This window comes from Erigeron canadensis, chromosome 6, assembly GCF_010389155.1.
Source record: "Erigeron canadensis isolate Cc75 chromosome 6, C_canadensis_v1, whole genome shotgun sequence".
Lineage (NCBI taxonomy): Eukaryota > Viridiplantae > Streptophyta > Magnoliopsida > Asterales > Asteraceae > Erigeron > Erigeron canadensis.
The window spans coordinates 4,024,926-4,047,969 of NC_057766.1; the positions used below are offsets into that span (position 1 = coordinate 4,024,926).

The 23,044-nt window shown below is 33.4% G+C and overlaps 1 protein-coding gene across 1 annotated transcript; it reads right to left on the reverse strand.

Moving 5' to 3' along the window:
- Positions 1–1,821: 1,821 nt before the first annotated feature.
- Positions 1,822–22,802, reverse strand: LOC122604149 (receptor protein kinase CLAVATA1-like). The gene is made up of 3 exons (XM_043777047.1): positions 21,632–22,802; positions 3,175–4,611; positions 1,822–2,171 (listed from the first exon to the last, which is right to left on the reverse strand). Exons 1-3 carry the CDS (start codon positions 22,800–22,802, stop codon positions 1,822–1,824), a joined length of 2,958 nt encoding a protein of 985 aa, XP_043632982.1.
- Between the last annotated feature and the right edge of the window lie 242 nt (positions 22,803–23,044).

A 23,044-nucleotide genomic window follows, 5' to 3' on the forward strand; every position in this document is an offset into this window, starting at 1 on the left:
ACATTTAGAGAGGACATAGTCCTCACTATAAGTTTTTTATTTATTTACATTAACACTTATACATAAATATATGTATTATATTTATTAATATGTGTATTTCAAAATTTTCGGTTTCCGCTAAAAATGAAAAAAGTACCGGGTTACATTTAGAGAGGACAAAGTCCTTGCTTTATGTAATTGTTATTATTTATTTTTTTCTTAACAATTTAGTTTCAATAAATACGTATTTTTGATTCCCTCCAAAACTTAAAAATTTCCCGGCTCACGTGAGGACGTTGTCCTTGCTAAAGGCATTATTATTATTTTTATCATTATTATGCTTTTAAATATATTAAATTGTAATAAGGTTTCTTTACAAATAATTCTCGCAACCACTAACACAAAAGGAAAAGACGATCAAAGTAATATTTTATACGCGTGATTGTAAAGTTGAGTTACTAAAGTGCTCCTTAATTACTGCCTATCTTTTCAAACCTCGTGTCTTCAGAAAGAAATTGCAAGGAAATGATGTACGAAGTCATGACCTCTTTTTCTTCCTGTTCTGGTTGGTCTTCCACCACAGACAAGGACATTTTATCTCCGACTATGCAAGGTAACTCTGAATCTTGACAAGCCGGATCTAAAGTATACTTATAGAGAATAATACTCCGGTTATAATATTCAAGGCAGAGCATGGGATTCGGTAATAGTTTAACACGGGCTATTTAGAAAGAGCAAATGGGTCAAGCCAGTCGAGGTCATGGTCTACTGGCTACTTCAGTTGTATTTTATTTTACAACTTCCTTTGCCGTACTCCCAAACAAATAATTAAAGTAATAAGTGAACCAATAAACAACTAGGTCTGGTCTGCTATATCTTCATTGGCCTCTCTTTTTTCGACATCCCTCAATTCTTGTTTATCACATAGAGAACTTGGACTTGCAACATCACATATCCATATAAAAACAGATTTATAAGTTTTGGTTGTTATGCAGATTGCAGAACCCTTAAATCATCATTTCAGGATTGCTGGAAATTTATATGACTTCAACCGGACCTGCTCCCTGATCAAAAGTAAAACAACGTCCAATCCAAGTTATTTTTAAATAAATGTTCCAAATTAAATACTGTATTTATATGCCACAACTATGATGTCTTGGTTGTAAATTACTAGGTTATCTACAAATTTCCCATATGGTCGTGTTCTATTAAGCTCATAATGCTAAGCATATGTGGTTTACACATTGAAAATACACGTTGGGAAATTTTCAGCCCGAATGACTCAATTGAGTCATTCTCCCTTAAGATGTTTAGCTAAGCCTCAATTGACCCATTTGACCAGTTTGAGATGTAAAAACAGCCCAAATCGATCTACTTAAGTAAATGGGTTGAAGTTGCCACCTCTATGCTGTAACAAGCATATTTATCTGGGTTAACTTATTAGGAAGCATAGTACGAAGTAACCTGAAAACAGAGAATGTTCGGATATGATTTCATTGAATGCATAAATGAACTATGAACTGCCAGGAAACTAAGATATTATAATAATGGGCCCTTAGGAAGTCTGGGAGAGAGACACATGATAAAATGAAGAATGCCAGCATCTATGAATTATGACACCATTAGATTAATATATCTCCTTACAGTGGAATTATTTATTACATGAATTGGCAGGACATCAAGCTTCAATACAAACTCTATTGATAAACTTGGTGAATACTTGACATTGCTCGGCAGTTCTACATCAGTTAAAGATAGCCTCTTATACATAGAGAAGAGTCTAGAGAGAATATAATTATAAGTTGGCATTTCCACAAGTACTTGTTTCATATTAAGCATGTATTATGCAACAAGTGTGGCCTCCAATGGAGGATTATCTCTTAACATGTAAACGACTTCCCTCATGCTAGGCCTAGTTGTGCTCTCATATCTCACGCACATCATCGAGATCTTTAACACATCTGCCACACTTGAGAGATTGTAACCACTGAGCCTCGAATCCAATAGAGACAACACGACCGAAGAATCTGTTGGGTGAGGAATCTTTGAAATCGTATCTCTTACCCACCTAACAATCTCCACCCCATCACCAAACTCCCCCACCGCTTTTTTACCTGATATCAGTACAAGAAGCACAACTCCAAAACTGTAGACATCACTTTTTTCATCTACCTTCAAGGTGTGTACATACTCTGAAACCAGTAAAACAGTAATAAAAAATGGACAAAGTAATAACTATTAATGGAAAATGTACTTCACGAAACACAGTGTACAATCAGATAAAGAATGAATAGATGGAAGTAAGTTGATTTATCAATACAGGCTCATAATATTTAATACTGTAGGTCTGTAGCATCTTATTTGTGAAGACAAATCTAATGTAGCAGCCTAGCTATCAAAATAGATTTAATTGCAATACGTATAATCATGTTCCTAGTACACTCATAAAAGTAAACGGAGAGGGATCCATCTTTAAAAATCCCTGATATAGGCGAACTTTGACTCTGATGTGTACAATAATTGTTTAACCAGTATTCTTATGCGGATTTTTAGTTTTTTTCTTAGACCACCCTAAGATGCTTACTACGTAAGATTCGACCATGAGAGACCTATAGGACACCATACCACTAGATTGACTAGAGATGCACAAAGCGTGATCCTGGTCACGCCGTGCAGTTTTTGTTAAGAGAAAAACATGGCAAAAAATTCAGGGCAGGCTTAGCTGGGCTTTTGGAGAATATGTAGGCCAATTAAGGCCCAAACAGGCTAAGCAGGGTCAGACCGGGCCATTTGATGTATGATATACATATAACTTTTTTTAAAAAAAGCTGGCTAAAAATCCCAGGCCGGGCTGCTTTTGGAAAAAGCTAGGCTTTTAAGCTTAGTGTCGGGCATTTGTGCTTTTTTGACTTTTAGGCATAGCACGACATTGCCAAAGCCTGGGCGTGACTGAATTTTTTCGGGTTTTACCCCATTTGTGAACATCTAAGGCGGACTTGGAGCTAATTACATATCTACTATTGTTGGAGTGAAAAACCATATATACAGTTTGCGTATTCGTAGCTTCCTAGACTAATTGTGTTGAAATGATTTGAAAGTATGAAACGATCACTCCCATAGGTAAAGACTACTTTTAGAGCATGTTATATCAAACATGAAAGAAGAATTGTAAGTTTATGCATTAAAATTTTATACCTGGTGCAATATATCCAAATGATCCAGCAATGCATGACATGTACTCGGAAGTACCAGAGCGCCTCAAGAACTTGGCCAGACCAAAATCAGCAACATGAGCCTCAAAGTCAGAATCCAACAGTATGTTATTCGATTTCACATCTCGATGTATGATCATCGGTGAGCAATCGTGGTGAAGGTAACACAATCCCTTTGCCACATCCACGGCAATTTTGTACCTTATTTCCCATTGCAAATATTCCCCACCCGGTCCATGCAAAATGTCACCTAAACTCCCATTAGACATGTACTCGAAAATTAGAAGATTGATTTCTCCTTTTGTTACGAACCCAAGTAATCTCACTATGTTCTTGTGCTTATATCTTCCTAATGTTTGGATCTCGGCATCAAACCCATACTCTCGGCTATTTAGACACTTGATAGCAATATCAACACCGTTGGGCATCAAACCATGGTATACGGTTCCAGCACCACCTCTCCCAATCACGTTCTCTTCTTTCAAGCACTCTACAATGTCTTCAACTTCAAATCCTAACTTCTGAAATGTGGTAAGCTTCCATGTTTCAGATATATCATTGCCTAACGTCCTAGTATGTCTCTTTTTTATACACATGATAGATACTAATGCACCGAAGCATATCAATATTGTGAATAAGACAACTGTGCTTAGGATGATCAAGAGTTTTGATTTGATGATTGAATGGCGCTTGTGATCTTTAGATCTGTGTGGGCCGTGAACTGCATCTGGTAAAGTAAGGTTGGGGTTTCCAGTAAGGATCGTATCATTGAATACTTGAAGTAGTCCTTCGGAGGGGACTATACCCGACAACTTATTATACGAAAGATCTAATGCCGTCAAGCTGTTTATGTGACCTAATATGCTTGGAATCTCTCCCATCAGTCGGTTTCGTGAGAGATTTAGGTTGCTCAAGCTTGCCAATTTCTGAAAATCTTTTGGAATTTCACCATATATATTATTTCGGCTAAAATCTACCGAAGTCAAACCTGAACAATTACCAATCGAATCTGGAATGATACCAGTAAGATTGTTGCCACTGAGGTCAATCTTATACAAACTTTTCAAATTAAAAATTTCCTTTGGTAGCTCACCAACGAAGTTATTTAATTCGAGGGAGAGGATTCTAAGATTGACGGAACCACTTATCCCTGAAGGTATATTACCTGTGACGCTATTGTTCGATATTGAAATAACTTCAAGAGAAGGACCATACTTTTCGGCAGGGAGTTCCCCGCTGAAATCATTATTACGGAGATCAAGCATGTAGAGTTCTGGCAAACTGAAGATGCCAATGGGTATAGATCCGTTGAAGTAGTTATTGTTTATTCGTATTTTTGTTAACGACTTGCAACTGCCAAGTTGAGCAGGTAGTGGGCCAAAGAACGAGTTTTCCATTAGAATCAATTCTTGTAAATTCCCTGATATCGATCACAAAATAAAACTACGTCAATGTGTGTTTTTAATACATAAGGCAATTCCTATTTGAGGATTTATCATCGTTAGCACCAATTCCTATTTGAATAGATCCTTAGTACCTATTTGACTTACTTTTAGATGATTCTTCTAGCTGTTTTTGTGACATCGGTTATCAAACCAGGCTAGTTCACTTTGACTTTGACTTTGGTTTTAACTTTATTGTTTGACTATCAAAGTGCTTATGTGAGCCATGGGTGTTTGAAAGTACGTTTTAAAGTAATTATTATTTTATTATTATGTTTGTAAAATAAAATAATTAAAAAAATTATTTGTGAACATATTTTACTTATATAATATTTTAGACACTAGATAACGATCCAATCATTTTTTTAAGAAATATTGTATAATTACTGACAATCAAACAATGTGTTAACATAAATACAATAAAAGTAAGGTTAGAAATTATTAAAAGCCCACACAAAAAGCTCAATATTATAAATTATAAAATATTATATAAAAGCCCAACCAACTTCATTTGAAATTTTGAGCTTTTTTGTAGGCTTTTAATAATTTCTAAGCTTTCATTTAAACTTTTATGAGTTCTTTAGACTTTGTGTACACATAAATACCCGCGTGTCATCATAGAATATGTTTTTTTTTACATGACAATGTTTTGGATCCAAACTTATGTAAAGTATTTGAACCCAATTTTAAAAATTAAAAAAAAACTAAACATTCATGTAACAATAACAACAAAAAAAATAAAATTATAATTGTGTGAAATTGTATGATGGAAACATGAAATCCAAAATTTTAGAGTTAAGAAACTGAAAACGAAAACTTTGATGTGGGGCAAAAGTTAAAAGATATATATTTAAAAGTTAAATTGAAAATTAATAGGTATTATTATGTTGTATAAGAATTTGTACATTTCACACATAAAGAGCTAGTAAATTTATATAGGTTTTTAAGATATATAAAAAATTAATGCATATAAAATATACGTTTAAATCAACAACAAGGCCTTATATAATAGGTTACTTATGAACAAAGATGAAAAAAGAAAGAAGAAGGAATTGCCGTTTAAAACAAAAAACAAAAAGAATAGAAACATGTTGTGTTGCCTTGAACAAATTGTAGCTTATTCGTAGCACAAAAAAAAACAGGTGAAAAGTTATCTTAATTTCTACAATGTGCATAACATTTACTACCTAGCATACTTGTACTATACGCATAACATTTGATACATAACGTATTGGTTTTTAGAAAATATCTATAATAATAAAACTAATATAGGGGTGGGGGTACATTAGGCACCTCTAATCCCCCTCCTTTAGCCTTATCCACCATCCTTATTAATCATCTACTTTTATAATATTAATCTAAATTAATTTACACTTTTTGGTTTTCATCACAAATTTACACTTTAACCCCAATCTAAAACATTTTTTTTTTTTTTGAACATTCAAAAAGCTTTGATTAATCCAAAAAAAAAACCTAGCGAGTTGCTAGGAGAAACAAAGTTCAGGTACAGAAAACAGAGAGAAAAGAACAAAAACAAAAGTTCAGAGATGCTAAACATTAAAACTACTCCAGTTTTTCCATTCTATGTGGTACTTTTTGGATCTATTCGCTACCCACAGGAAGCTTATGTTCTTAATTTCCTTTGTTGCGAACAGGATCGAAGGCTGCTTGTTTGAGAATGTACAGTCGTTTCGGCATTTCCATATAACCCAGCAGTAAGCGAGTGTTACAAGGTTAAGGAGCTTTCGTTTAGACGGGGAGATCCAAGATACTTTCTGTATACTAAAGAGCTCTCTGAGATCAGTATGGGTATAGGCTGGGAGTTGACACCAATTGATGATGAAGTGCCATAAACTTCGCGCAAAGTGGCAGTTGAGGAAGAGGTGATCAGAAGTTTCTTCATGTGCTTTGCAGAGAGGGCAGAGGGTTGAGTTGGTTTATATGTTTCTTTTTTGCAGCTGGTCATATCTAGGGAGTCTATTCATCTCGATTCTCCATCCAAGTATGTTGGCTTTCATAGGTGCTAACCGGTTCCATGGAAAGAGCCAGTGATTGGGACCATGAAGAGTGGCTTGTAAGCATGCTTTCATTGATTTCACTGAGAAGGAACCTGCGCTATCTTTCGTCCATCTCCATGAGTCTTCATAGTTGTGAAGAGTTACTTGAGAGATTTGGGAGATCATGTCTTGTAGTTGTTGGAGTTCCACAGAATTTGACGGGGGTCTTGACCACTTCCATTCCCACTGTGAGTATCGTCCATTACCTGTGCATCTTTCCTTAATGGTGCATCCTTTTTGGCTTTCGAGTCGGAAAAGATCTGGAAAAGATTCTGAGAGAGCCGCCGGGCCAAGCCAAACATCAGTCCAGAAGCGAATGGATTCGCCATTTCCAACATGACCTGCAAAAAGATTCTCCAAGGCAATATTGTATGAACTGAGATGGGAGTTTAGGTTGGAGATTGTCCTCCAAGCTCCCACCAGATTAGAACGACAAGGTAGCGGTGAACAGTTTTTGTTCGAGAAGTGGATGGATTTAATTACACGACACCATAGGTTGTGGGGTTCGTTGTGGAAACGCCACCACCATTTAGCTAAAAGTGCCAAGTTTTTAGATTGGAGACAACCCAACCCTAGCCCGCCCGCTTCCAGAGGTGAAGTAATTCTATCCCAAGAGACCCAAGGTATTTTTTTGGAGCCATTGCCACCCCCCCCCCCCCAAAAGAAATTTCTACGGATTGATTCGAGCTTAGAGAGAACACTTACCAGGGCTTTGTACAACGAGAAATAATGTGTTGGGAGACTGTCAAGCACAGAACGAATGAGAGTTATCCTTCCACCAATCGAGAGGGTAGATGCTTTCCATTGAGAGAGTCGGGATTCAAAGGTTCGGATGACAGGGAGCTAATTTTTGATAAGATTCATATTTGAACCCACAGGATGTCCAAGATATGATATGGGGAAGGTGTCGATATTGCATTTGAGGATGTTGCCTGAGGTTTGGATTGTATCAGGTGATAGATTGAGTCCGAAAAAGCTGGACTTGTGCTTGTTGATTTTGAGGCCCGATACTAGGTTAAAAACCCTCATGATTCTGTTAATATTGTGGAGGTGTGTTGTAGACCAGGACCCGAATAAAATGGCATCATCGGCATACAAAAGGTGGATCAGTTTTGGGCCGAAATTTGGTAAAGTAATGCCAGAGATAAGGCCCACATTCGATGCTCTATGGATGATATTAGAAAAAGCTTCCATTGCAATTATAAACAAAAAGGGTGAAAGAGGATCACCTTGGGGGACACCTCTCTCGCAATTGAACTCTTCAGTAGGGCAACCATTCACGAGTACGGCAGACCTTGTTGAGGCGAGAAGGCCCCGAATCCATAGAAGCCATCTATCTGGGAAGCCCATTTGCTCCATTATTGAAAGCAGGAAGTTCCAGTTCACCGTATCGAAGGCTTTTTCAAAGTCAATTTTGAAGCAGAAGGATTCTCACTTGTTCTTTTTCAGCCATGATATGATCTCATTTAACATAAGAGGGCCTTCGAGAACATTCCTGTCTGAAAGGAAAGCGGTTTGAGTTTGGGAAATTACTTTAGAGATCTTTCCTTTGATACGATTTGCAAGGGTCTTGGAGATGGTTTTCTTAATGCATCCAATGAGGGTGATAGGGCGGAAATCTCCAAGAGATCTTACAGCGGCTGTTTTAGGAATGAGGGTAATATGAGATGGGCTGCAACCACGACTTAAAGTACCAGTGTGAAAGAAATCAATCATGATGTTCAGGAAGTAAAATTTGAGAGAGTCCCAAAAGCGTTTAACAAAACCAAAGTTGAAACCGTCTGGGCCTGGAGCCTTTTCGCTTTCACACTCCCAAACTGCATTCTTGATTTCACTTTTAATTTACACTTTTTGGTTTTCAATAACCAATTTACACTTTAACCCAATTTATAATAATTAACTTATACTTTTTGATTTTTCATCACCAATTTACACTTTAATCTAATTTAAAAATAATTAATTATACTTTTTGATTTTCCATCACCAATTTACAATTAAAAATAATTAATTTACACTTTTTGGTTTTCCATCACCAATTTACAATTTCACCCAATTTAAAAATAATTAATTTACACTTTTCGGTTTTATTGGTAACCTATAATATAACTCACGTACGACCAAAAAAAAAAGAAGCTACGATCAACTACAAAAGGTTTTTTCCTTTTATATACTTTGCACATAATTAATTATTATTATTATTATTATTATTATTATTATTATTATTATTATTATTATTATTATTATTATTATTATTTAATATTGAATTCTTATGTTATTGTTATTATTATTTCTTTTAATTTAGTTTGAGGTTGGTTTTGGTTTTTTCTTCAACAACAAAAAATATAACCACATTAGTTCATCTTGAAGATATTAAGCCAACACATGTTAACCATTATTTACGACTCCGTGTTGTGCATGTATGGACTGTTTCGGAGTAGAACAACCCGAAGAAAATCAAAACGTTTGAGATGGTCTTTGTTGATGAATTGGTATGTATTTTTCAAATTTTATAGTTTACACTTTTAGAATATAAGAAACTGTGAATATTTTATTTAACTAAAGTTGGAAAAAAAGGGTAAACTGTAATCAATATTTACACGAAGTTAATTTTCGTATGTTTCTTCTTTAGTTTTCGTATTGATTAAGTTGTGATACATGACTTAACTAATATAAATATTATTTTTCGTATATTTTTTATATTAAATTTTGTATTTGTAACCTATATTAACTCTTAGGATTTACGATTATATCTTTCTATAACCTTTTAGATATAAACTCTAAATTTGTTATGAGTAGGTTTCTGATTACTTTAATATATTGACTTAAATTATTTTGATATCGTTTTGAAAGTAGCTCATTAATGGTGTATACTTAGGATTTACGGTTATATCTTTCTGTAAACTTTTAGATAAAAAGTTGAATTTTGCTTCGGATCTTATGAAAAGCATGATATCAATTTTAAATAATACCTTTAGATAAAACCCTTTGATCCACGTTATGTTTAGGATTTAACACAACAGGAGATGACTTTGCAAGGTTTTTAGCTCGACTCTTTTTTTTTTTATCAACAATTTGTTTTCCTATCTTTCTTGCATTAGGCGATAAAATCATTTGATCGACGTTTGGAATGTCGTTTGTTGGGTTCCATTTTTATCCTGAATAATTTTCATGGATCTGTATGCAAAGATGTTTATTCAATTCTTATGGTTAATTTGTTTAAGGTGTATTTTTTTAAAATTGGATTAAATACATAGAAACACACTAACAGAACTTACCTGTTTTTTCCATGTTTTTTGCTATTTGCAGGGCACTATCATACATGGCTCGGTCAATGGTGAATGGACGGACAATTTTAGGAGTATTTTGACCGATGGAGTGACTATTTAGCTAGCAAATTTCCAAGTTGATTTCGGTATATCTATTTAATATATTTGAATTCTAATTATTTATCTTTGATTCATATATTTTGAGACTACCCGTCCATTGGACGGGTCTGAACACTAGTAATAGTATGTATTTGATAATGATAAATATTTTACCTTGGTTATGTTATTTCCCTAATTAAGCCTACAAATGTTTATACCCTTTGTATTTGATAAATTTTGGTTATTTTACACCTGAGATCCCCGAGCTACTTGAAATGGTCCAACTAGTCATGCATAGTAATGTTATGACTGGATAATTGTAGTTTTTAAATATCTTAGTTTTGCTTAACAAATAAAAATGAATGACGACGCAGTTTGTTACCCATTTGTCTTCTATAGTATAACTGTGGTGTTTTATATGAGTAAAACAATATAACACGTATAGTATAACCTATATAAAAACATTTCACGTGAATAGTGAAACAACTTGGCTGTTTGTTGGGCTGTTGGCTCGTCAGCTAACTTGTCTACTTGGATTTTTTTTTTCTCTTTTTCTTAGTTAGTGTGTTATGTAGATGTCACTTGCCTTCTTTGTGCTTTTATTTTTTATTGAGAAATTATCACAAATCGTCCCTATGATTTGCTCGATTCGTATTTTCATCCATGTACTTTTTTTTGTCACTAGGTATCCCTGGGCTATTCATTTTCATTGCCAATCATCCCTCCCACAAACGTCCCTCACTTTTTATCCGTTAAACCCCTCATGTGCTTGTCACGTGAGGGTAAAATCGTCTCGTTAGGGACTATTTTCTCTCTCACTCTCTTTTTCTCTCTTTCTCTCTCTCTATATATATATATATATATTCTATAGGGATAATGACATCGGAGTGTAACCGACTATGACTAAAAGGTTTTGTAGTTTAACCAACTATGAGTAAAAGGTTATGTAATGTAACCAAATACTCAACTAGCTATGTAGTGTAACCAACTTTATAATTCCACTAACAAAAATAAAGTTATAGAATTATTCATTTCTTTTGCTTCGTTTATCTTCTTCATTTCATCACACGGACTATGGAACACAACCCAATGAGAATTTAAACCCAAATGTATTAACCCACTCGATTTACCATATCATCATCAATCAATATATCTTCTTCTATATATCACTATATATCTATATCTATATAAATTTCTCATTCGCAGTCGTAGACAAATGGTTTCACCACGCCGATTCGTAGAAAAGAGAGGTCGCTTGTTACCGGAATCTTCAAAATCAAAACCGTCGCCACCATGATCAATGTGGTGTATTTTATAGAGAAAAGAGGTGTATATATATATACATATAAATATAATTGTTTATATATAAATAATTAGTAAATATATATTCTTAATATATGTAACACGTGACCCTTTTTTTAATTAAAAAAGAATAAAAATGAAAGTGGTAACCGACAACTTGTTTCCCATCTGGTTGCTTACATTACATAACCCAACAAACTAAGGTGGTTACACTATATAGCTAGTCGAGTAGTTGGTTGCATTACATAACCTTTTGGTCATAGTTGGTTACACTCCGGTGCCATTATCCCATAAAAATAAAGGTGGTAATCGGCAACTTGTTTTGTATCCGGTGGCTTACATTGCATAACAAAAAAAAAAAGTTGGTTACACTACATAGCTAGTTTATATTACATAACCTTTTAGTCATAGTTTTACACTCACATGCTATTATCCCTATTATTATTATTAATAAAACCCTTTAATACTTTCTCCGAATCACAAATTACTTCTTTCTAAAATCACCTCTAAAGCAAGATCCATTAAACAAAAGCACCTCTAAAGCTTCATCACTCCAATGTCGATCAGCAACACTTTTTTATTTAGATTGAGATTTGATATTTAAGATCTATTATCTATAAAGAATGAAAGTTTATCAAAGGGGTTATAACTTTTGTTTGTAACGAGATCTATGCATCGTCGTCCTCGCCCACAAAGCCCATATCAACAAACCACCACCATCGTCACCACCTCCTACCCCGCTCGATACCGGGTCTAGGATTTCTTCGTTGCACAGACTTTTTTCTGCCACAAAACCCATATGATTCTATTGTTTCGTCGCTGACTAAACTCAACAGCACTAGCAGCAACACAAATTTCAGGTAGCCGAGCCCACATACCAAATCTGTGATGGAGCGATGGTGGTGGCCATTAATTCGATTGGTTGATTTGGGGATTTTAAGGAGGTGTTTCTGATCATTATATATATTCCGATTGTTATTCCTACTCATTTTAAAACACCTGCACTTTTTTGAAGATCCAATGGAGGAGTGGTGGCTGAATAATGCAAACATCCCATGATGATGACTGAAAAAGGGTTGTATAAAGTTGTAATCTTTGCTTGTGGGTTTTGTGTTTTTTAACTCTTTATCCAATACTCCTTCGTATAAAGGTGTTTTTTTAGTTAATGGCAACTCAAATTTGTAGGGGAATCTTATAAAAGGAAAATCATACTTGTTGGATATCTATATCCAGTTCAAGCATCGCCTCATCGGAGGTAGAAATAGATTTATTTTAGAGATGATGATTGCAAATATAAATATGTATAAAAAGATTTATTTTAGAGTTAATTCGAGAATGATTTTTGTTTACAGAATCCGTGGATTTGAAATTTGATACGTGTAATTATATATGCACATAGATTTTGAGTGTACATATAGATTTAGCATCATTTTAGAAATAAGTATTTTGCGTTTAGTAAAATTGGACAATTTTACCCTCACGTGACAAGCAAATGAGGGGTTTAACGGATAAAAAGTGACGGATGTTCGTGGGAGGAACGACTAGCAATGAAAATGGAAAGCCCAGGGATACCTTGTGACAAAAAAAAAAGTACAAAGATGAAAGTGCGAATCGAGCAAACCACAGGGACGATTTGTGATAATTTCTCTTTTTTATTTTAGGGTACTAATGTTTTACCATTTCACAATTTAAGCACTAACTTTTGTTAAGAATTTTTGTATTTTTTGCATTAAAGTTTTATTTATGAGGATTTATGGTACTAAATGTTTATTTGTTTTTTTCACCGTCAAAGTTTTTATTTTATTATTTTTATCTTTCAAAAAGTTTGTAATTTTATTTTGTATTATTTAAAGATATTTTTTTGTCCGATAAAAGTTGGCATATTAAAACTGATGACCCCATTAAAGTAGTTCTCTTCCGCATACCAAAATACTAACAAGTTATCTTTAGAAAACATGGCAAAATCTACCCACCCGGTTGTATATGACAGATTTTTAACCAAAACAATTTTTTTTCAATTATGATCTTTTAAATTATTTTTACAGATTTTATGTAATTGATATAAATAAATTTTGAACATGGTTATGATATTATCTTTATATACACTATATTTTTATAACAAACTTTTTATCTACATGCTTACTTTTTGTTTTATTTTAAGTTGCAAAGTTTTGAACATAGTTGTGGCATCCCTATTTTTGGTTTTTATAATAGTAGATAATTAACCCGGGTATTTTTTAAACAAGTTTCGTAAATACATTTCTATTATCATAATGAAACATAAAAAAACCGTAAGGTAAAAATGTCTATACATTTAGTGGCAAGTAATCAATGTTGTTATAATGTAAAGAGAAGAATCAACCTTTACTACATCATAAAAAAATGTTATTATACATTAGTTTATTTTACATTAGGCTTGATAGGTTTAAAAACTTTTAAATGAAAGAATTAAAAATTAAAATTCAAAAGATGATTTCATAAATTAATTAAATAAAAGAATAAATAACAAACAAGAAAATGTCTAATGCTACCTAATAAGATTTTTAAAAGAAATGGGACATGCTATTGAAACCCCCATTTACTAAGTAAACCCTATAATATTAATTTTTAGTCAAATTTTTTGTTCATTTATATTTTTAATGTGCTATTTAAACAAATTTTATATCAAACATTAACATTAAATTACATCATATTAAATATGCTCAAACATTGCATTTAATACATCAAATTAAAATTAGTTACATATCTTTATATATATTAATAAAATAATAATCCAATTATATAAATTCTATGTTTTTATTATTATTATTATTATTATTATTATTATTTTTATAAAAATCACTTTCATTAGAAATTGTAGGATTTACAATAAATTATTATTATTATTATTATTATTATTATTATTATTATTATTATTTTAAGTCATGTGAAAAATTACTGGATTGAATACAAAACTAAGACCAAAGCTTCCAATTTAAGAGTCTATCGGTGTGAAATTTATATACATATGTATGTATAGGTGATTAAAAGTTTTGAAAAAATTAATTGTGTTAATAAAAAAGGACCTACTATAAGTACTATCATATACTAAGATGCGTTAGTTTGTAAGTTTTAATTTTTTATTTCGCCTATACAACGTTTAGATTTATATGATCAACTTTGTCTGCATGAAAGAGTTTTAGTATATATATTAAATATTTTAATGTTATTGTATTTGGTATTGTTTTTTAAATATTTCTTTATGATTTATGTTATTTTTGGATCTATATGAAAAAAGAAAAATTTATTAATAATATCACTAACACAATTATATACAAAGATATATATATATATATATTTATATTGTGTTAATGGAATTATTTTTTTTTAAAATTATTTTATGTAATAATGGTTAGAAAGAGAAAAAGAATAATTAATGGAGTTTATTTAATGAGATATATATTTAATGATTAGGAAGAAAAAAAAAAGATATTTATTGACATAATTAGTTAAATTAATGATTATATAGGTGTGTATCTAGAGTATTGAGAGTTTCTTTAGACAATACTAAAAGAATATAGATGTAATCACAATTTTACTAAATAAGAGATGTATCTGGTATTGGATCTTTAAATCTTTGTAATTGGATTTTTGGATTTTTAAAATATCATAATCATCTTCTTAATGAGACTTTTGAACGACTTTCTTGAAGGGAATTCTGGATTCATAAATAACATAACATAATCACATCAATAACAAACACAAACACATTCTTCATAGAATGTAAATGTATATAAAAAGGTGTGCGTATGAGATAATGGAATAGAAAAGAAAATAAAACTTTGGAATTATCGTTGGCCGGAGACAAAAAGTTTGGTCACGGAACAGGTTTGAAAGAAATACGAAGTAACATGAATATTTAGTATTTTAGTGAGGGTATAATAGGAACTAAAATTAAAAGAATTTTGGAGTTCTAAAACTGGGACAGATATTAGGCTAATGAATTTAGGTCTCTTTATCACCTCTCGAACTCTCAAGAAGTGAAGAAACATATAGTCAAATCCAAATAAAGATTAGTGATTCTCGTTTTAATACATCAATGTGTTACTACAGATGTATTTCGAATGTCGGTTATAAGATGGTTAAATAATAATGACAAACTATAGAAACCATCTCTTTCTATTCACAATTCTAGCTAGTCAATTGTATATTTTGGGAAAAAGTGTCTTATGGCGGTGTTAAAGGCCTTTAGAGCAAGCCGCGCTCAAGAAATCGACAGGAAGTTGTATGAGGAGGAAATATATATGTAATCTCCCACTACTAAAATGCAAGATGTAAAAGTAAAAGAAGTTGCAATAGAACACTTCTTGAGCTTGCAATGCATAACTAAGCTAATCAATAGTTTTTGGTTAACCAATAAGTGATTAGGTAAATTACTCATTCAATGACTTCTTATTTAGATATAAAATTCGTAGTGGATATATTTTGGAGGAATATCTAGGCATTTTGTATATGGACAACACTTTTGGGGAAAAAAAACGGTATACATCAAGCTATCTACATCCACCATTTTCTCTTGTGTAAATTGAGGATGTGTTTATTTTAGTATAGGATTGAAAATGTGTATTGGATTTGGTAATGGTATCGTGATTGGGGATTGGATATATGTTTGAAGATAATATTGAGTATATATATATATATATATATATATATATATATATATATATATAAGGTTGGGTTATATTAGAACTACTTATTTTAGGGATCATTAGGGACATGTAACTTACATATGTGTAAGTTGTAACTTACATACAAATGTGTAAGGTATATATATAGGGTTGGGTTATATTAGGAACTCCCTTTTTTAGAGACCATTGGGGACATGTAACTTAACATATCTCTAAAAAAGGGAGTTCCTAATATAACCCAACCCTATATATATACCTTACACATGTGTAAGTCGTGGTGGCGGTGGTTGCCGTCACCGCCGGATCATGGTGGTGTCGGAGATAATGGTGGTGGTGGTGGTGATGGTGGTTGTATAACTTACACATGTGTAAGTCGTGGTGGCGGTGGTCACCGTCACCGGAGGATCATGATGGTGGTCGGAGATGATGGTCTGGTGGTAGTGATGGTGCTAGTGGTGGTAGGAGATGATGAAAAATGAATGATTGAGAAATGTCCCTAATGGTCCCTAAAATAATGAGTTCTTAATTTAACTTTTTCTTATATATATATATATATAAATCCAGCTTATTTTGAGTCCAAAAAAGTCCATTGATTTTTTTTCATCTCCTCCAATTCCAACCACCTCCTACCACCACCACCATCATCTTCGACCACCATCATGATCATCCGGCGACGGCGACCATCTCCGGCGAGACTTACACATGTGTAAGTACAACTTATGTACACAACAATGAAGGTTAAAGATGGAGTCCGTCAATCCATGGCACTATGGCAGTGGCCAAGGGCGGAGCCCGTCAGTCCATGGCGGAGCCATAGCGGTTAAGGGCGGAGCCCGTAAGGTAGATCACCCATCACCGGTCACCCCCTATGACCTATCACCCTCTATGACCTATCACACTATGACCTATCACCCCCACCAGCTTTGGTTTATAAATATCCTTAAGGGCGAAGCCCGCTCCGAATAATAATTGTTGACAACCACCACCAACCACCGTCATCGTCAGAAAATTAACTCATACATGTGTAAGTTGTACTTACACCTGTGTAAGTCTCGCCGGAAATGGTCGCCGTCACCAGAGGATCATGGTGGTAGCCAGAGATGATGATGGTGGTGGTCGAAGTTAACTTACACATGTGTATGTTATATGGACTTTTTTTAACTCAAATTAGCTAGACTCAATTTATATCACCCCTATATATATATACCACCCAAAAATACGAACCAATGAGAAGAGGAACAAAATAGAAAATTTTGGCATTAATTGTATTGTTAACCTCTCTCTTCGTCCAGATTTTTTCTTTCCAAATTAAAAATTTTGCTTCCAAATTTTTAATTACCATAACAAGTAAATGTATGGACTTTAATTAAACTAAATACTAAAATTAAAATCCGATTTTAGTTCTCTTGAATTCAACATCTTTTTTGCTAAACTCAAAAGGATGCACAAATTCATCCAGCCAAAGGATGCAAAATTAAAAATAAAAAAATAATTACACAAATACACATATCAAATAAATAAACAGGGATTCAGATTAAATAAAAATAGCATCCATTGCATATGCGAGAATATTTTTGAACTTAAAATAAAAATGGATGCAAAAGCATGGCAAACAAAAATGGATGCAAAAAATAAAATAAAAAATGGATGCATAATACAGTTCAACTAAAGATTTATATTTCTGTCAAAAATATTATTATAAATCTTATAAAAAGATTGATAATTCGAATGGATGAATTGTACATCCAATAAAAAGCCAAGAACTTAAATTTTAAAAGTACGGTGAAAATTATGTCTGCAACTTAAATTTAAGATGCAATTTAGATAGTAATCATAATAATAATAATAATAATAATAATAATAATAATAACAACAACAACATAGGATGCACATTGCATATGTGATTAAAAGAAGAAGAAGAAGAAGAAGAAGCATAGATGGATACAAAACATTTCGTTGTTCTATATATATTTTGCCGGATCCTATGTTGAATACCAACAAATGAATGCACTAGGGCACCACCACGTTTGTTAGTTTCTCTTGAAATATAATATATGGATGCACCAAAATAACTGGTTTGATTTCTGGTAAAAGGATGGATACACAAAGAAGAAAAAAAAAAAGAATTCGAGAATGAAGACGATGAAAATTTTGATTTGGTCAAATCTTGATTGATGGGAAGTGTTTTGACAGAGGTAGTGTGTTGGCTTTACTTGATTTATTGTAAAATATTACGTGGGCCTAAAAAATGAAACTTCCTATTCTACCCTTTTGATTAAATTTATAATTGAAAAAATCCGCAATTATTTTCAGCCTTTGATTGGATTAATTAACGACTAATTGACTATGGTCCCTTCTTATTAGTTCACATTTTGATATCGTTCGCATCTGATTGTGATCTTATATATATAGGGGTAGGTTATTTATAGTATAATTATTTAAAAAAGTACAAAAAATATAAGGTTTTTCCTTCTTCCTTCCATCTCCAACCACCACCGTCACCACCATGATCATTCCTGATCACCACCATGATCTTTCGGTGAAGACGACCATCTCCGGCGAGATTTACACATGTGTAAGTTAACTTACTTACACATGTTTAAGTTAACTTTCCGGCGAGAATCATGTTCATTTTCGGGTGGATACGGTACGGGCCAGAGGCCCTCATCTGTTCTAAGCTGACCGTCAAAGGACGCATATGAGAATCGTATGGATTTGATGGGCGACGATCTAAGAGATGGTGACGGTTTGCTACGGTCTGGTCGAAGCCCTTGATAGTAGCGCCGGCGCGCGTGGTTGGAGTGGTTGAAGATGATGGTGGCTGGTGGTGGTTGTCCTGCGAAGGAAAAAACCTAGAAATTTTAAATCCTAAAATGCTAAATAATTTGTACTTATACATGTGTAAGTCTCGCCGGATATGATCGTCGTCACCGGAGGATCATGGTGGTGGTCGGAGATGATCATGGTGGTGGTGGTGGTGGTGGTGATCGGAGATGGAAGGAAGAAGGAGGAAAACTCTTGTACTTTTTGTACTTTTTTAAATGCTTGTACTATAATTATTTTTCCCATATATATATATATATATATACATACTAGAAAGGTACTCACGCAATGCGGCGGTGGTCGTTGCGGTGGTGTGGGCAACTGTTGGTGGCGGATGAGGTATCGAGTGATGTAAGTTATTGATGTAAATAGTTAATGGAGATATTTAAAGACTAAATGATTAAATATTTTAAAATAAGTTTACAATTCTGTTTTAGTTGATTGGTAGATGAAAAATATTTAAGGTTGACTATTATAATTTTTATCGAGCTCTGCCCTCGATCAGCTTACTCTTTTACCCTGTGTATGTCAATTTTATCCATAGAGATATAAGCTAGATGGATGATGATGATGATGATCACAATTGATATTTTTGATATTGCGTGATACTTTGCGGGGTGGAGTGATTGACCACCATATGTACGAAAACGGTTTGTTCATAAATTTGGTTATGCTTATCCCAACAACACCGACGGACCGCGAAAGATTATCTATCATGTCGGGTGAGAAGTTACCTGTAAAATCTAGCTTGGACTTCTAAGACTATTAGTATTGGTGAATAAGAAAATAATAAAAATGATGATCCTTACAATACATCTTTGTAATAAGTACTAGCTAATTAATTCGGGGGTTGAACTCGAACATATTAATAAAAGTTTTGTAAAAACATATCTTCTCCACTGAAGCAACGATAAAATTTATTGAGCCTATTCTGAAATATCTATGTGATATTTTACTAAAGTAATTTTTAGTTTTGATAAACAATGCATATATATCTCACAAACATAATTAGTGTGCGTAAAGAACAAACATAAATATATATCTCACAACATCAAAATAGTATACCCTACGTTTCAAAATAATATAATTAGTGTATAACCCGCATAATACGCAAACATTAAAAATATTTATTATGAGAAAGCTATTTAGATGATGAAAATTAAATGATTATGTATATACTATTAGAGTTTTCAAAAATAAAAAATATTTAAAAGATGAAATCATCATAACAAAAAATAAAAATGAAACAAAATTGAAAATTGAAAATGTTTATGACATCATAAATAAATTAAACAAAGAAGAACTAAATTTTAAGAAAGAATGTGAAGATGACAAATAAGTTAATTTTATAAAAGGAAAAGTGAGTATGTGGTTGTCATGTACTAGGTGTAAAACATTTTACATATTAAATTTTAAATATTTTGAATAAATAATGGACCCTATGTAATTTATGGATTAAAAAAGTAAGATGTGGGGGGTTCTATACCTAAGCTAGGTACATACGAACCACAAACTCTCATCCTTCTTTTATAAAATACTTATGTCATAACAATTGTCTTTTATTTGATACGAGTCATATCTCCGCGCAATGTGATGGCGATTATAGTAGTACCATCGGGGTAGTGTTGTTGGCGGTGACGGCGATGGGTGGCGGAAGCGTCAGAGACATGTGGTGGTGATGACGGGTCGTGGGGGCGGCAATGGTAGTGAATGTAAAAGTAATTGGTGTTAAAGAAGGTAGTGTAGTTATTTTAAGGATCGAAGAATTTATATTGTAAATTATTTCATTAAGAATTTATAGGTATATTAGGTGAAAATTTATAAATTAATGAATAAAGGAGATGTATATCTTAGATAGTTCAATTCTTTTTTTGAATTTTTGGGGGATGAATTTCCTTTTATAAGGTATTATAAAAGAGATTAAGTGCCTTTATTATTGAATGAATATGAACGTTTTTGATTTCTTTCATATTAAAATGACTACAAGTGATCATTAGTACAATTTTTGTCAGTCTTTCATTGCAAAATAACCATAGTTGTTGTAATGTAATCGATAATGTAAAAAGTATGAGGATATGGTTCACATAATCACATTCACCTTACCGGTGTTCATAATGTTTTTTGTTTTGTTTTGTTTGTTTGTTTTTTTTTAACTAATTACATAAATAATGAAAGAAATACATTAGTTTTGTTAAATTAACTAGTTATTCCCTAAACGGCTGAACCTAGTAGGCTTCCAGTGTTTCCTCTTGGGCCTGCCTTTCATGATTCTGGAATCTGGAGTCAGGATAGTTAATCTACACATAAGAATAGGACCAGTGGAATCTAGCCCGGGACCACATTTGCAAATCATACCTCAGTGGACTCAGAGGTGGCTCAACAGTATTATAGGATTAGGTGATCGCTTTAGGCCCACAAATTTCCAAGGTCTCAAAATCTGGTATATTAGACTTAGTGTTTGAATTTTGGATTAAGTATCATTATATAATTTGCATTGCAATAACGCCTTTTTGATTTTTGCATCAACATCCATTACTTGTAGTTCAATAATAAAAGACGAGCTATTTGTTTTTTTACTTTAGTTTATATGGTAATGAATTAGGCCCCCAAAATTAATCTCGTTTGAGGCCTCTAAAAACCTTAAGCCGTCACTGAGTGGACCCATATGCTAAGGGTCTGGGGACCGATATATTAATGAGTGATCTAGTAGTCAAAGGTATATATAAAGTACGTAAGTTTTTTGAAAGCAAATTGAAATGACAAAGAATGCACCATGTTGTTTACCTCCTTTGCACAAATCTTGCCCAATCATTCCGGTCAAGCAGTTTTGCGAGACGTCAAGTACTCGTAGCTTGCCGTTACGGCCCAGGTTCTTCGGAAGTACTGACGACGTGAAACTGTTGTCAAATAACTGAAGCACCTCCAGATTCGGGAGATCTCCTATAAAAGGAGGGAGAAGACCTTCCAGATGGTTATCAAACAAGTTTAGTAAAGTCAAATTCTTCAATTCTGATAAACTCTCGGGTATTCCACCCGTAAGTTGATTTTCGGAGAAATCTAATTCCTTTAAGCTCACTAATCCTGACAGGCTTTGTGGGATGTCACCACTGAAATTGTTGCGAAAAAGATACAATACATGTAACCTCTCAAGATTCCCAAGGCTCTCTGGGATTTCTCCTGATAGATTACAAAATGCCAGGTCAAGAAGCTCTAATCTCTTGAAAGAACCAAATTCTTGCGGTATTCCTCCTTGATAGCGGTTAAAGCGTCCTAACTTGAGCTCCTTAAGAGTTGATATCTTTGATAAGCTCCCCGGAATCCTTCCTGAAAGGTCATTTCTTTGCAACCCTAACCGCTGTAACTTTGGAAACTCGGAGTATTCCTCGGGGATTTCCCCATGGAAGAAATTACCTCCCAGTAAAAAAGTCTTCAAGTTCCTCAACTTAGCGAACTCCACTGGCAGCTTCCCCTTGAAATTATTGTTATAAACGTCGAACGCCTTTAGCTTAGTCATGCCGGCTATGACGACACCAGGAAGCTCACCAGTAAAAGAATTAGATGACAAATTAATAAACCTTATCCTAGTCAGATTACTCATCTCCAACGGGAACGCACCAGTTAGGTTATTAAAAACAAGCGTGAGATTGACAAGCTTGTTCAAATTGCCAATTTCCTTGGGAATAGTTCCAAAGAGAGGAGTGTTGGATATGATTAACGATGTAACACGTGAGTTTTCATCACACGAAACTCCAGAAAAAGAACAATGTAAATTGGAAACACGACTGGAGTTACGCTTGGCGGGTGCTTTCCAGTCGTATAGCCCGGACCCGGTGGGTGTCAATACCATCGAAGCTTTGAGCTTCAAGAGAGCATCAAGATCTGAATACCCATTTGAGAACTCAAGAAGAAATGTGATGATAATGATGCAAAAAGCTACGACAGAAATAATCTTCATTATATTATTATTCAATTCGATGGGATTTAATTAAGAGATGTATGATATATGCATGCAAGAGTCGACGATGGGAGTGGTGTTTTATAATGTACGTAACCATGGTTATTGGGTAAAAAGGATTTACCCTTACCCTCGTTAATTAAATCTGTAACCATGGTTATGATTAAATAATAAAATACAGTATATTTTACGACTAATTAACACTAGTTACCTTTAATTTCATACTAAGGACGCTACTTTTT

Coding starts and splice junctions, on each gene's coding strand:
- LOC122604149 (XM_043777047.1), bottom strand. CDS start 22,802: ATGAAGATTATTTCTGTCGTAGCTTTTTGCATCATTATCATCACATTT. Junction 4,612..21,631: donor GCAAGATTTGTGCAAAGGAG/GTAAACAACATG, acceptor GATCGATATCAG/GGAATTTACAAGAATTGATT. Junction 2,172..3,174: donor ATTTGGATATATTGCACCAG/GTATAAAATTTT, acceptor TACTGGTTTCAG/AGTATGTACACACCTTGAAG.